This window comes from Bos mutus, chromosome 25, assembly GCF_027580195.1.
Source record: "Bos mutus isolate GX-2022 chromosome 25, NWIPB_WYAK_1.1, whole genome shotgun sequence".
In the NCBI taxonomy this organism is placed as follows: Eukaryota; Metazoa; Chordata; class Mammalia; order Artiodactyla; family Bovidae; genus Bos; species Bos mutus.
Genome location: NC_091641.1, coordinates 3,784,755 through 3,797,629, shown reverse-complemented (window position 1 = coordinate 3,797,629; position 12,875 = coordinate 3,784,755). Strand labels below are relative to the sequence as shown.

The 12,875-nt window shown below is 52.6% G+C and overlaps 1 protein-coding gene across 1 annotated transcript in view; it reads left to right on the top strand.

The window, feature by feature from the left end:
• The window catches only part of SDK1 (sidekick cell adhesion molecule 1), a 743,568-nt gene that overhangs the window by 542,348 nt on the left and 188,345 nt on the right, over positions 1-12,875 (top strand). Inside the window, exons 8-9 of the mRNA XM_070363134.1 lie at positions 11,766-11,877; positions 12,498-12,688. Coding sequence (XP_070219235.1) covers positions 11,766-11,877; positions 12,498-12,688 — 303 coding nt within the window. The remainder of the gene's footprint in view (positions 1-11,765; positions 11,878-12,497; positions 12,689-12,875) is intronic.

The window sequence follows — 12,875 nt, the reverse complement described above, 5'->3', positions numbered from 1 at the left end:
ACTCCCCCAGAGTCTGCTCAGATGCCTGTCCACTGAGTAGGTGTTGCCACCCAACCATCTCGTCCTCACTCAGGATGATGACTCTCCAAAGAGGCTGAGCCCAAAACCTGCCCTGGTACAGGGCAAGCAGTCAGCCACACCATGTAGGTGGAGGGCACAGCCCCGCCTGGCCCACCCGGAGATGAGCTGAGTTAAAGCCCTGCCTCCATCCTCCAGAGAGAACTGCTCCTTGATCCTAATGTCAGAAAGCAGAACACGGTTCTATTCCCAGAATCAGCTTGGGATGAATATGGTTGATGGACACAGTTATTCATTAAATCATTTACTTACTATTTATTGTTTTGGAACTTTCAGTGCTCACAGTTGCTCTACGCTGGTTAGGATAGAGATCCTACAAGACTTTCTGCCTCCGAGTTTTCTCTCTTCTGAGATGAAATAAATAAGAAGTTGATTACCTAAAAACACAGCAGAGGAAGTGTTCTTCAGTACGTTTGTATGAACATTAGCGTTTAAGGTGGGAGTGCATAAGAAAACACCGCGTGATTGATAAAGCGTTCCTTCAATTCTGGGCAGAACCACCTCGCGGCATCTCGGTTTTATGAAACACTAAATATGTAAATGAGAGGTTTTATTGGTTTCTGGATTTCTCATTTGAGAAGCTCTGCTTTTATTTAGGACATCAGTCTCACACGGAAACATGAAAAGAGGGTCATCTGTGGGTCTGTGGGGTGCCCCTTCCGGGAAAGAGCTGAGACCTTGAGAAACCTGTTTCTCACAATATTGGCCCCTCAGTTCTTCATGTTTTCACGTGGCTGGGGGGAGGCGTAAAATATAGTGCTTTCAGTGTTATGTCGTTCCAATCAAGCGAAGTCTTCAAAAAGTAACAGCCCAGGGAGTGTTCGCCAGCAGCACAGCTTCCCGAGCAGGCGTCTGTATAACTAGCCCATGAATTTACCTTCAGCTTCAGTTGCCATAATTTCTAGTCTGTGAGTTGAACAATGGTATCTGTAGCAAGGGAAAATAACTTCAATTTAGTCTGGTTCTCTAAAGATCCTCATTGTATTTTAGTGTGGCAGGGGGCGGGGGGCACGATTGCGATTTTTCCAGATAACATTCTGTGAGCATACCATGACCCCTTTCTCTCTTACTTATCCCCTTTTTTCTTTCACGTGCTTAGAGCGTTTGTTAAGATAATCTTCTGTTTTCTCCAGGGACTCAGGATTGCATTTCTTTGTTCTGGGTTTTATTTGTCACAGACACTTTTCTAGTTACAGATTCTGTTTATGAATCATGCTGTGTAAAGAACAGCTGATATTTTAGCAGATCTGAGCCTGGCCGAGAGTCATAAGCACATCCAAGGAGCAGAGCTGAGCTTCTCTCCAAGAACTTACATGCCAGACGCTGGTCTTGGGATGAGATTTGATTGTCTTAGGAACAGATATTGATATTAATTTGGAAACTGTAAAGTTAGATTCAGTTTGGCAAGCACCTGTTAGGCACTTACTGCTTGCCAGAGGCTCTGAGGAGGACAGAGGTATATGTGGATCACACACCTTCAGGCATTCACGGGACGGGGCAGCTGTGTGCTCGCACAGATGCCCTCCTCTGAAGGACACACACGTTCACCTCACTGCTCCCCAGAAACGGAACGTGTGAGCTCAGGGAAGATGTGGGTGTGAGTGTTTACTGAGAGGTGACCCTCGGAAGTGTGGGCACAGGAGACAGAGAAGGGAGAGACACCCATGTGGGTGCATCAGTGAACCCACCACCCCGGGTAGGGAAGCCCGGAAAGCCTTCCTGGAGGAGGTGACATGCTCCCTGACCTCAGCAGATGGGTGGGGGTTCAGGGGGCAACCGTGCAGGGAGCGGGGCAGGAACGGGGAGGGTTGTTGGGGGGCGTGGCGCTCAAGTCGGGGGTGAGGGTGGCTTTGGGACGATTCAGAGAGCACCTGGCACGTGGCCAGTGAGCCAGGGAAGCTGAGCCCTGCTCTCTGTTCAGTCAGTAGATGCCTACTGGGCACTGCTGGGCACCAGGTGCTGAGAGAGTGGCCGGGGCGGTGCCCGTGCTCCCGGCCACACTCCCGTGGGGACAGACAGACAGACTGGCGCTGCTTGCGGAGGGTGCCCTGGCATGGGGGCCCGGGGACGAGCGTGGCAGGGAGGGCTGTCCCGTCCCCGTCAGAGCCCCCAGCCCCCGGGGCCGGCCCTGTCGGGATATCTCCTGCCCCTGACAGCGGGCTCACGGTCCTCACAGAAATCCCCGTGGGTCTGATTCCTCCTCTGGGGGTTGCTCCATGCCATGGCTCTCTTCCTGCCGGTCTACCAGCCTCTACGTGCTTTGGGTCTTGTGTGAACTCTGGAGCCCCTCCAGCTCTGGAGGTGAGGGTAGTGGGAGAGGCCAAGGCTTCAGAAGGCCCCCCAAGGTTCCCTGTGGCTCCCCATCATCCATGCTAATAGCCTTATGTGGGGATCAACTGCCCCAGTCAGCTCCACACCCAGATTGCATGTTTGGCAAAATCATTCAAGGACATTTCTCATAGAGGCTAAAAGTGATCTATTACTGCTCCTAGGGACACTCTCAATAATTTCAGAACACCATTTGGAAAATGGAACTAATCTCATGAAAAATAACCTCTTACTCCTCTGGCCCACTGAACTGCACACGGATTTTCTCTTGGATATGCTTCTTTTGGGCTTTGCTGGTGGCTCAGTGTTAAAGAATCCACCTGCCAGTGCAGGAGACCTGCGTTGGATCCCTGAGTTGGGAAGATCTGCTGGAAGAGGAAATAGCAAACCTCTCCAGTATTCTTACCTGGGAAATCCCAGGGACAGAGGGGGCCTGATGGGCTGTGGTCCGTGGGGTCGCCCATGGGCGACCAAAACAGGAATGCTTCTTCTACTGTTAAGCAGCGAGTGCATGCTGGGTCACTTCAGTCGTGCCCCACTCTTTTATGTCTCTATGGACTGTAGCCCACCAGGCTCCCCTGTCCATGGAATTCTCCAGCAAGAATACTGGAGTGGGTTGCCATGCCCTCCTCCAGGGGATCTTCCTGACCCAGGGATCAAACCCATGTCTCTTATATCTTCTGCATTGGCAGACAGATTCTTTACCACTGGCATCACCTAGGAAGCCCATTAAGCAGTAGGTTTTGCATTTATACACTTAAATGAAAAGCAGGTTATCAGCTGTTGTCCCTGGTTATGTGGATCGCTCTGGTGTCCAACCACGCAGATCCTAAACCCACACTCCAGCTCTCCGGTTTACCACTTTGCGCGTATCCCAAAATAAATAAATAAATGAATAAGCCTACTGCAAAGTTGCCTTTCACACCTTCATTTTTCTCTGCCCAGTAAAAAGCCGATGAAAATACATTTTGGTAACGTTCCATTCATTTCCAAGTGTGCAAGTTCTCAAGTACATTATAAATGAGAAGAAAAGAAAGGGCTGGGTTGTTTGTCAAGCTGTCATATTATTTTATCTATCGTCTCTTGTCAATAGGAAAGTCCAGAAGTGTATTGAGATAAAAGTGGAAGTACGTGTAAGGATGACAGTGTAAATGGGACGCACTGCTGTGTGTCCTCCCATTTTTCTCTCTTCCCACCGTTGGCCAGTAAACAAGAAGACCTGAGCCGGCTGGTACAGACTCGTCCGGAGGGGGCAGGGGGAGCTTCTGTAGTGGGGTTTGCCCCGTTACACGCCCCCAGCCCCACACGCCCCCTCTCCATCCCCCGCCGCACCGCCCCGTGCCTTCAAGGTCATGACTGGGTTCTGGCTAACGATCGAGAGGGTATGCGGTGTTTGAAAGGACAGGAAAGCTCTCTTAGCTCCACACACGACAGGTTATCAGCCCAGAGACTCACACAGCCACCTCACCCGTTCAGGGGCTAGGCGAGGGGAAACTAAAGAGTGAGCCTGGGGAAAGTAAAAGGTGGGAGGAACTTTCAATTTAGTGAACGTGATTTTTCCAGTCAGGAGAAAATTCATGCTGTTTATTTCAGTTTTCAGAATAAAGTACCTCTTAAAATTGCCTGGGTTCTGCCTCGAGAAACTCACCTCTTAGAATACGAGGACACGACCCGGTTTGCCGGCGGCACGTGTACCATTTATTGTTACATGTTAACAAAAAAAAATAATAATAATAATTTCTGTGAGCTCTTGGAGATTATATCTATTTTATATGTGCACACATATGGGGCTTCCCAGGTGGCGCCAGTAGTAAAGAGTCCGCCCGCCAGTGCAGGAGACAGATGCAAGAGACACGGGTTTGATTCCTGGGTTGGGATGATCCCCTGGAGAAGGAAGTGGCAACCCACTCCAGTCTTCTTTACTGGAGAATCCCGTGGACAGAGGAGCCCGGCAGGCTACAGTCCATGGGGTTGCGAAGAGTCAGACATGACTGAGCATCTGAGCACACATACATGTACACGTATGTATGCACACACATGCGTATATCTCCTAGTCTCCGAAAAGACACGTGCCCTGGAGGGTTCAGCTCTGCAGGATTCAACCTCTCAAGACGCCAGCTCCCTGTGGTGCGCACGCTGAGATGCTTCAGCGTGCGGGAAGGCACTTAACCCCTTTGCCAGGCCATTTGAATAATGCAGACAAAGATGACAGACTCCATGTGGCTGCAAAAGCAATTGGTGAGCAGAAAAGCCACTCGATTTTCTTTAAGTGAAATGTCTCGGAGCTGTTTCACCCATCTCCCAAAAGGGCACCAATGTACCCAGTTGTGCAAGGAAGAAGGTTAAGAATCATAAGAGACTGACCAATTAAGTGGTGTTTTTGTTGCCAGAAAGCAGTTGAGAATGGTGGGAGGCGGCCGGGGTGCAGAAGCTGAGCGATACAACTGAGCAGGAGAGGGGCTCCCGCTGAGCGTGTCTGGTGAGCTCTGTGGACGGTGAGCGGCTTCTTGGTGGAGGTCAGGATTTTAGCTCGTATATATATAGCCCCACGTTCCTTAGCAGTTGTTCCACCAGGCAGACGCAAAGTTGCATCTTTAGAAACCTTGACTGTCTGTGGGAGAACTCTGGTCCGTTTGGAAGACACAGCAGCCTGTGTCTCCTCCTGTCATCACGTCTTCCTCGCCCTTCTTCCACTGCCCTGGCTGCCTGTCGCCCGGGCCCCGTGCGCTGCTCTGCCTGCCCTTCTAGACAGAGGCACTGGGCTCCATCCCAGGCCCAGCCCGTCCTCTGACCTTGACTCCATGCTCTCACCACGGGGGCTGGGGGGCGGCCTCCCCATCTGGTGCCGCTGACCCACCGTGGACCCCCACAGCACCCTCTCGCCTGCCTCGCGCGTGCACACCGTCACCCAGCCCGCCCTGGCTCCTAAGCTTTCGCCCTGCTGGATGCTCCGCCTGCACCCAGACCTCTCCCGCCAGAACCCGCAGGAGCACAAGCCCAGTGTCTCCTCTTCCCCCACCCTCCTCCCTTTTGCCTCCTACTGTCTCCACCACAGCTTTCCTCCCCCGAGTCCTTCAGTTCCTTACTGGACGAAGCCCAGACTCTGTAGACAGCCCCCTGCCGTGGACAGCCTCCCCTGAGGCCACCCACAGACCCCAGCTTCCCCTCAACCTTCAAGAACCACTTACACTTTTCCAAACACGCCAACCCAGTTTCCACCTTCCGTTCCCGAAACGCCTCTGCCCCCTCGTCTGCCTGGTGAACGCCTAGCCGTCTTCCCAGGGCCTGGCCCCAGCCTTGCCTTGTCCCCTGGAGGGACTCACCCCGCCACGTCCTGCCGCGTCCCCTGCCCTGCTGCCCGCTCCCCACCCCGGCTCTCCCGGCCCCACAATAACCTACCAGTTCTGCTGACTCGACTCTCTTCCTCTATAAACCCGAGCCTCCTCGACCTCTGCAGTTAAACCCCGCCCCACGCCGCGCTTACAGTGCCCAGCACTGTGCCGCAGAAATAACAGGTTGCTACTACTGTTACCACCCTTCAGCAATGAAGACCGGATAGTAATGACCAACCGCATTCTGAGACTTAGTTCTTCCTTCAACAAGTACCCACAGGGGGGCTCTTGTAGCCCTGGCGTCTGTTTCCTGCACAGACAACGAGCACGCCTGCCCTCCTCATCCCAGGGGGTAGACAGGCCTCCCCACAGGTCAGGACGCTGCCGGATGATGAGAGCCCACCGCCCCGGCTCGAGGGGGCTGCTTCCTGCTGGGTTTAGGTGCTGCTAAATGAAGACTAAAACCAGCATCCGCTGGATCATGGAAAAAGCAAGAGAGTTCCAGAAAAACATCTATTTCTGCTTTATTGACTATGCCAAAGCTTTTGACTGTGTGGATCACAATAAACTGTGGAAAATTCTGAAAGAGATGGGAATACCAGACCACCTGACCTGCCTCTTGAGAAATCTGTATGCAGGTCAGGAAGCAACAGTTAGAACTGGACATGGAACAACAGACTGGTGCCAAATAGGAAAAGGAGTACGTCAAGGCTGTATACTGTCACCCTGCTTATTTAACTTCTATGCAGAGTACATCATGAGAAACGCTGGACTGGAAGAAACACAAGCTGGAATCAAGATTGCCGGGAGAAATATCAATAACCTTAGATATGCAGATGACACCACCCTTATGGCAGAAAGTGAAGAGGAACTCAAAAGCCTCTTGATGAAAGTGAAAGTGGAGAGTGAAAAAGTTGGCTTAAAGCTCAACATTCAGAAAACGAAGATCATGGCATCCGGTCCCACCACTTCATGGGAAACAGATGGGGAAACAGTGGAAACCGTGTCAGACTTTATTTTTTTGGGCTCCAAAATCACTGCAGATGGTGACTGCAGCCATGAAATTAAAAGACGCTTACTCCTTGGAAGGAAAGTTATGTCCAACCTAGATAGCATATTCAAAAGCAGAGATATTACTTTGCCAACAAAGGTCCATCTAGTCAAGGCTATGGTTTTTCCTGTGGTCATGTATGGATGTGAGAGTTGGACTGTGAAGAAGGCTGAGCGCCGAAAGAATTGATGCTTTTGAACTTGGTGGTGTTGGAGAAGACTCTTGAGGGTCCCTTGGACTGCAAGGAGATCCAACCAGTCCATTCTGAAGGCGATCAACCCAGGGATTTCTTTGGAAGGACTGATGCTAAAGCTGAAACTCCAGTCCTTTGGCCACCTCATGCAAAGAGTTGACTCATTGGGAAAGACTCTGATGCTGGGAGGGATTGGGGGCAGGAGGAGAAGGGGATGACAGAGGATGAGATGGCTGGATGGCATCACTGACTCAATGGACATGAGTCTGGGTGAACTCCGAGAGTTGGTGATGGGCAGGGAGGCCTGGCGTGCTGCGATTCGTGGAGTCGCAAAGAGTCAGACACGACTGAGTGACTGAACTGAACTGAACTTAAATGAGGGCTTGCTGTGTTGCCTGTAGATGCATTCATTAATAGTAGATACTTGTGGTACCCCTTGCTCTGTCTTGGTTGAAGCCTCAGATGTGGAACCACTTGTACAGAGGGACCATGTATCTGGAGGGACTTTGTATCTGGAGGGACCACGTATCTGGTGGGACTGTGTGTACAGAGGGACCTTGTATCTGGTCTGTCTTGGTTGTCTTGGTTGAAGCCTCAGATGTGGAACCACTTGTACAGAGGGACCATGTATCTGGAGGGACCACGTATCTGGTGGGACTCTGTGTACAGAGGGACCTTGTATCTGGAGGGGAGGGACCATGTATGGGAGCGTGTATATGAAGGGACTGTGTGTACAGAGGGCCAACCATAGGCTAGGTGGGCTTTTTCACCTGCCAGAGCCTGGCACCCATAACCACAGCATTGCTCAAGGGTCAACTGTACACCCTGAAGTGTATTGCTGGGTTGTACGGTAGTTCCATTTTCGTTTTATTTGTTTATTTATTTATTTATGAGGAATGGGCAGCTGTTTTGAGAGGGGGTTGTGTGGGTAAGACAAGTAAGAGGCAGGGACCAAGCACGGAGGAACAGCCAGAGGCTGCTGACGAGCCTGGAGACTATCAGGCCTCCCGCCTCCAAGGCGGCTGGCTTACTGCCCACACGGCCTTTACCTGGTCCTGCCCTCTCAGACCCCGCAGGGCCCTCTTCCAGCTCGGTCCTACCATCGTGCCTACGTCCAGTTCACCCACACTGCGTGTGGTCTGTTTGAGAACATCCCAGTTCCCGTCTCACCTCCACCACCCAGTCCAAATGTGGCTGTCTCCCACGGACTCGTGGGGTCACCGGGCTGGCTTCCCGCATCCTCCTGTGCCCCGCTCAGTCGCCAGAGTTCAAGCCTTTGCGTCTGGATGCCTGCGGCTGCTTCCTCCCTTCGGGCTCTCGGTCAGCACCTCCCGCCTCCCCGCGGGCTCCCCTGGCCAGTGTGGTTTGCATCCATCCCCACTAGGCCGTCCCCCGAGGACACAGTCTTGACTGCCGGGCATCAGGACGTCTGCCCTTCATCTGCTGTATCTGCAGTAATTCCACAGCTTAGCAGTTCAGGTACACTTTGAACTTTTTTTTCCCCCCATCTGAGTGATTCAATCTTTAAATGTACTTTTTAATTAAATGCAACCTGGACAGCTCTCTCCACTCCGCCTCTTTGATGACTGAGGGTTTCCTGTGGGGGAAGCCGGCTCAGATGGGGCCCCAGGTCCCCCTGCCTGGAGCCTTTCTTCCCTGGACTACAAAGCATTTGCCTTTCTGCTTTTGAAGCTGCCTGGTGCCCACTGCTGCTGACCTCGGCAGAAACCCTCTTCTTGAGCCTGTGTCTCCACCTCCCAACCACATACACCAGCCTGGGAGACATTCAGTGAAGATGCTACAGTAAAGTCCCAATTAAGGAAATGCTCAGGGGAACGAGTGTTCCAGTTAATTTAATTTTTGGTTAACTGAGCACAACCGAAGTTTTTATTGGGAGGAGGCATCGTCATGTGAAAGAAAGATTATGAATTTAGGATGAGGACATTTGTGTTTAAAACCCATTCTCTGCCATCTGAAGTCACGTGACTTTGGGGCTCAATTTTCTCATCCATAAAAGGGGGTGCTAATAGCCATCTTAATAGCTTGTTGTTGGATTAAATGGGGCAACATTTGTGAATGTGAACATGTAGCCGAGTTGGGCAGCCGTGTGGGAACTTGGTGAAACACGCTTTCCTTCCCGCTTCCCATTTTGTTTTCATTTTTCTTGGAAATAATTCTTACTACACTGGCATATGGTTTTTAAACATGTTTTTTAATGCAGAACACTGGAGGAGAAGGTAATTTTCCTGGCAGTGGTAATAGTGACTCATTATTGTAGAATATTTATGAAAAATTAACCAATCGTTGAGTATCTGTGGAGTACTTACTGTATCTCAGATACTGTGGGAATAGCAGAAATGAAGAGGTCATTTTATTCTTTTTAAAATGCCCAGATAGTCTTTGCACTTTTCTGCTAAGAATTGAATGTGGGAGGAAAAAATGGTAGAAATGTCAGCTTGGCAGGTTAAAAATGCACATCTATGATTTTTCCTCTCACTTAGAAGTAAAAGCCCACTGAAAAGCAGACTTAGGTCCACAGGACAAGAAGAAGGAGCTATTAGTGAATGAAAGATGAGAAGAATGTCTGGATGGAGGAATAATAACCTTGGGGCAGGGGAAAGGGGTCTCGGCTTGGAGACACCCAGGACAGACGTGGCCACCTTGGGGCCGCTGCTAACACAGCTAGAAACGGGGATCAGTTCATGGTTTCTGTCTGAAGCAGTCTGCTCCCTACCTCCCACTCTGTGCAGAGTGCTCAGCAGGTAAAGCAGATGGACAGGTGGACCGACAGACAGACAGGTGAGGAGCCCTCCTTCTGAGAGGGAACGGCTCCCGAGGAAGGAGCTCTGTGCGCTGGGGTTCGAGGGCCCCTGGGAGCAGCCCTGAGCTCCCCGCCCGACTGAAGCCAGGTTGCCCGTTGACAAGCCACAAAGATCACATTTGGGAGGTGCGGCGGGCTGTTCCACTTTAAGTCTCTTTGCTGTTCTGTTTAATCCACGTGCTCACACGGGTTTGAGGATGGGCTGACGCGTCCCAGCCGCAAGTGCAGCTGCTCATGTGGCCTGTCCTGCCAACCCAACAGCTGAGGGGCCTTGAGCTCCTGTCATCGTTGGGGCAGTGAGAGCCACACGAACAGAAGTCCCCGTCCCGTATGAATCCCCGTTACCAGCAGCTTCCTCCTTTCCCCTCCTGGGAGTACCGGCTGCCCTTCCCCAGGGGCTGTGAGCTGGGCGCTGGCCCACCGACCCGGTGGGCAGTCGGGGGCCTGTCTCCGGGGACCGTGCCCCCTGGGCTGGCGGGACAAGTGCTGAGCACAGGCTCCGTCCTGGGCGCCCGGCCAGAGGCGATTAATGCCAAATTAACACCTTGCTCGGCGACCTCCCCACACCCTGCTACTCTCCTTCACGTCACACGACCGTGTGTAAATATTAGCTCCTCGGGTCGTTTCTCCTCATCAGCGACTTTCACAGATGACAGGCGGGCTGCTCATGTGACTGGCATTCCTGAGCCCTTGTCCTTTGTCGCGAACGTTGTCTGCACACGGAGGTCTGACCACCAGCCCCAAGGGCCCCACGGTGCCACCCGCACGGGCGCCGGCTGTGGGGAGGGGCAGGCTGCCCGGGGCTTTCCAGGAGACCTGAGGGTCCACGAAGCGTAGCGTGGAAGCAACTCCCGTTAGCGTAGTCGATATATAGGTTTAAAAATTGATTTGTTGGTTCTGCCTGCAGCAAGATTTTTTTTTTTTTTAATTCACACGAACCTTTCATTCCAACGTCTCGTACCGGTGAGTCAGTGAGAGCAGGACTCAGCGCTGTGGGGCTGTGACTAGAGGGCAGCCCTCTTTCCTTGCCTCTTCTCTCTCCACCGCCCTGACCGCGCTGCCCGCGGTGGAACCGACCAGGGAGCCCCTCAGCCGCTCACGCGGGTGACGCGTCTCTGCAGCCTCAGGTCCTCTGGGAAGCGTTTTGCATTTGCCATGATGTCCATTTATTCTTTATTTCCAGTCTCCTCTGTCTCCACCCTTTATTGAAATTCCTATTCTAGAAATATTTGATCAGTCTTCGTTTTCCCTGGATAAACAGTAGTAATGTGTACTGGGCATAGTTTAATTTTGATATTACACATATTTGAGAGAAGAGTTGCAAAACCATCTCGTGTTTTTTTCTCCCTTGTCACCAGAGGGATGAGCTGAATTATTTATAGCTTGATACTCACACAACAGAGATGGAGTCAGGGTATTTATGCTTCAGAGAGAAAGGATTGCACCGAGTGCTTGGTTCGTGGGATGTGTTTGCTCCAGGGTCACGTTTGGGCCCACATAAGAGAGTGGCCACTTCCCAACAACACACGTACCCATGAGAGGGCCTGACCCGCGAAATAGTTGTGGAATTGGATGGATTTGAAAGTAGTGGCTAGACCAGGTACCTCAATCAGCAAAGTCTTTAATTGATAAATAAGGTCAGCAGTGGAACACGTGCAGCCGTGTGAAGGCCGTCATGAGTACGCTGTGCAGAGGGGCAGCGAGAGCTCTCAGTTTCCAGGGCTTCTGGGCAGGACGTGGGCTCACGGGCTGTGGGCTCCAACCCCGGCCCCTGGTCAAAAACGCCCGACCAGGACCCCAGGGAGGCCTCCTTGGGGCTGGGTCAGGCCAGGAGATGCTGGCTGTCCTGTGGGAGTGGCTCGACGAGACTCATGTCCGTGCCCCACCTCACACCACGTTCCCGTCCACACCCTGTCTGTGCTCCAGAGGCCCCCCTCATGGCTTCCGCTTTCTCTGCCACAGGAGACACTGGCATGCCTGAAGCCGTGGCCCCCATCATCGTGGTTCCCCCAAGCAACAGGAGTGTGGTGGCCGGGTCCAGCGAGACCACCTTGGAGTGCATCGCCAATGCCAGGTAGGCAGCTGGTCCCCCACCTGCTGGGTGTGGCCCGCTCCCCCAGCAGCAGAGGACTTGTCCCACAGACAGGCTGTGGGCACAGCGCATCCGGGGAAGACCGCGTGGACCTTTCCCAGGCCTTGTTCCGCAGCGTTTATATTGGGTGTAACATTTATACTCGAAGTCGGAGCTTTAACTGTGGGTCAAGTGGAGAGCATCCTCTGAGATTCTGGCTGAGGAGCAGAGGGGAGCTGAGGCCTCTGGGTGCAAAGGAAAGCGTTAACCCCCTCTTCTCTGTCGTGCGAGGTATTCTCCACCCCGTTGGTGGCCGCCGCACGCTCGAGTCCCTGGGGTCAGGCCTCCCATGTAGCGTGTCCCCTGGCAGGATTTAGTTTAAACATTCTTTCCCGGAGCCGATGGAACCATTAGCACTATGGCCCATTGCCGCTGCAATTAGCTATCCTTGCTCAGCAGCCCTTGAGCAGAATGTGTCATCCGCGGGTGCCGTAAGGGAGCAGAGCTGCATCTGGATGGGCTTTTAAGTGTCCATTGTTCAGCCCACCATGGTTCCTGGTAGAAAGATTATTGCCCCCTACGCCATCCACAGTTACCGTCACTAACGCCCCTCGTTTCCCCAGGCCCGCCGAGGAGCTGAGTGTGACCTGGAAGAGAAACGGAGTGAGGGTCACCACTGGGCTCCACGGCTTCGGGAGGCGCCTCACCATCAGCAACCCGACCTCCTCGGACACTGGGGTGTACGTCTGCGAGGCGGCCCTGCCCGGCAGCGCTTTCGAGCCCGCCAGAGCCAGAGCCTTCCTTTCGATCATAGGTAAGGCTCAGACGGGGAGTGGCCCCACACCTCAGTCTGGGAAAACAGCGTAGCTAACTCCCGTATTCCACTCACTTTATTTTTAACTCAGCACATGGAGGTGAAGTTTGCCTCCCAGACTCAGCCTGTTCTTCTTTCCCAAGAACATCAGTGCATTCAATCCAAAGAGTTGATGTTCTGAATACTC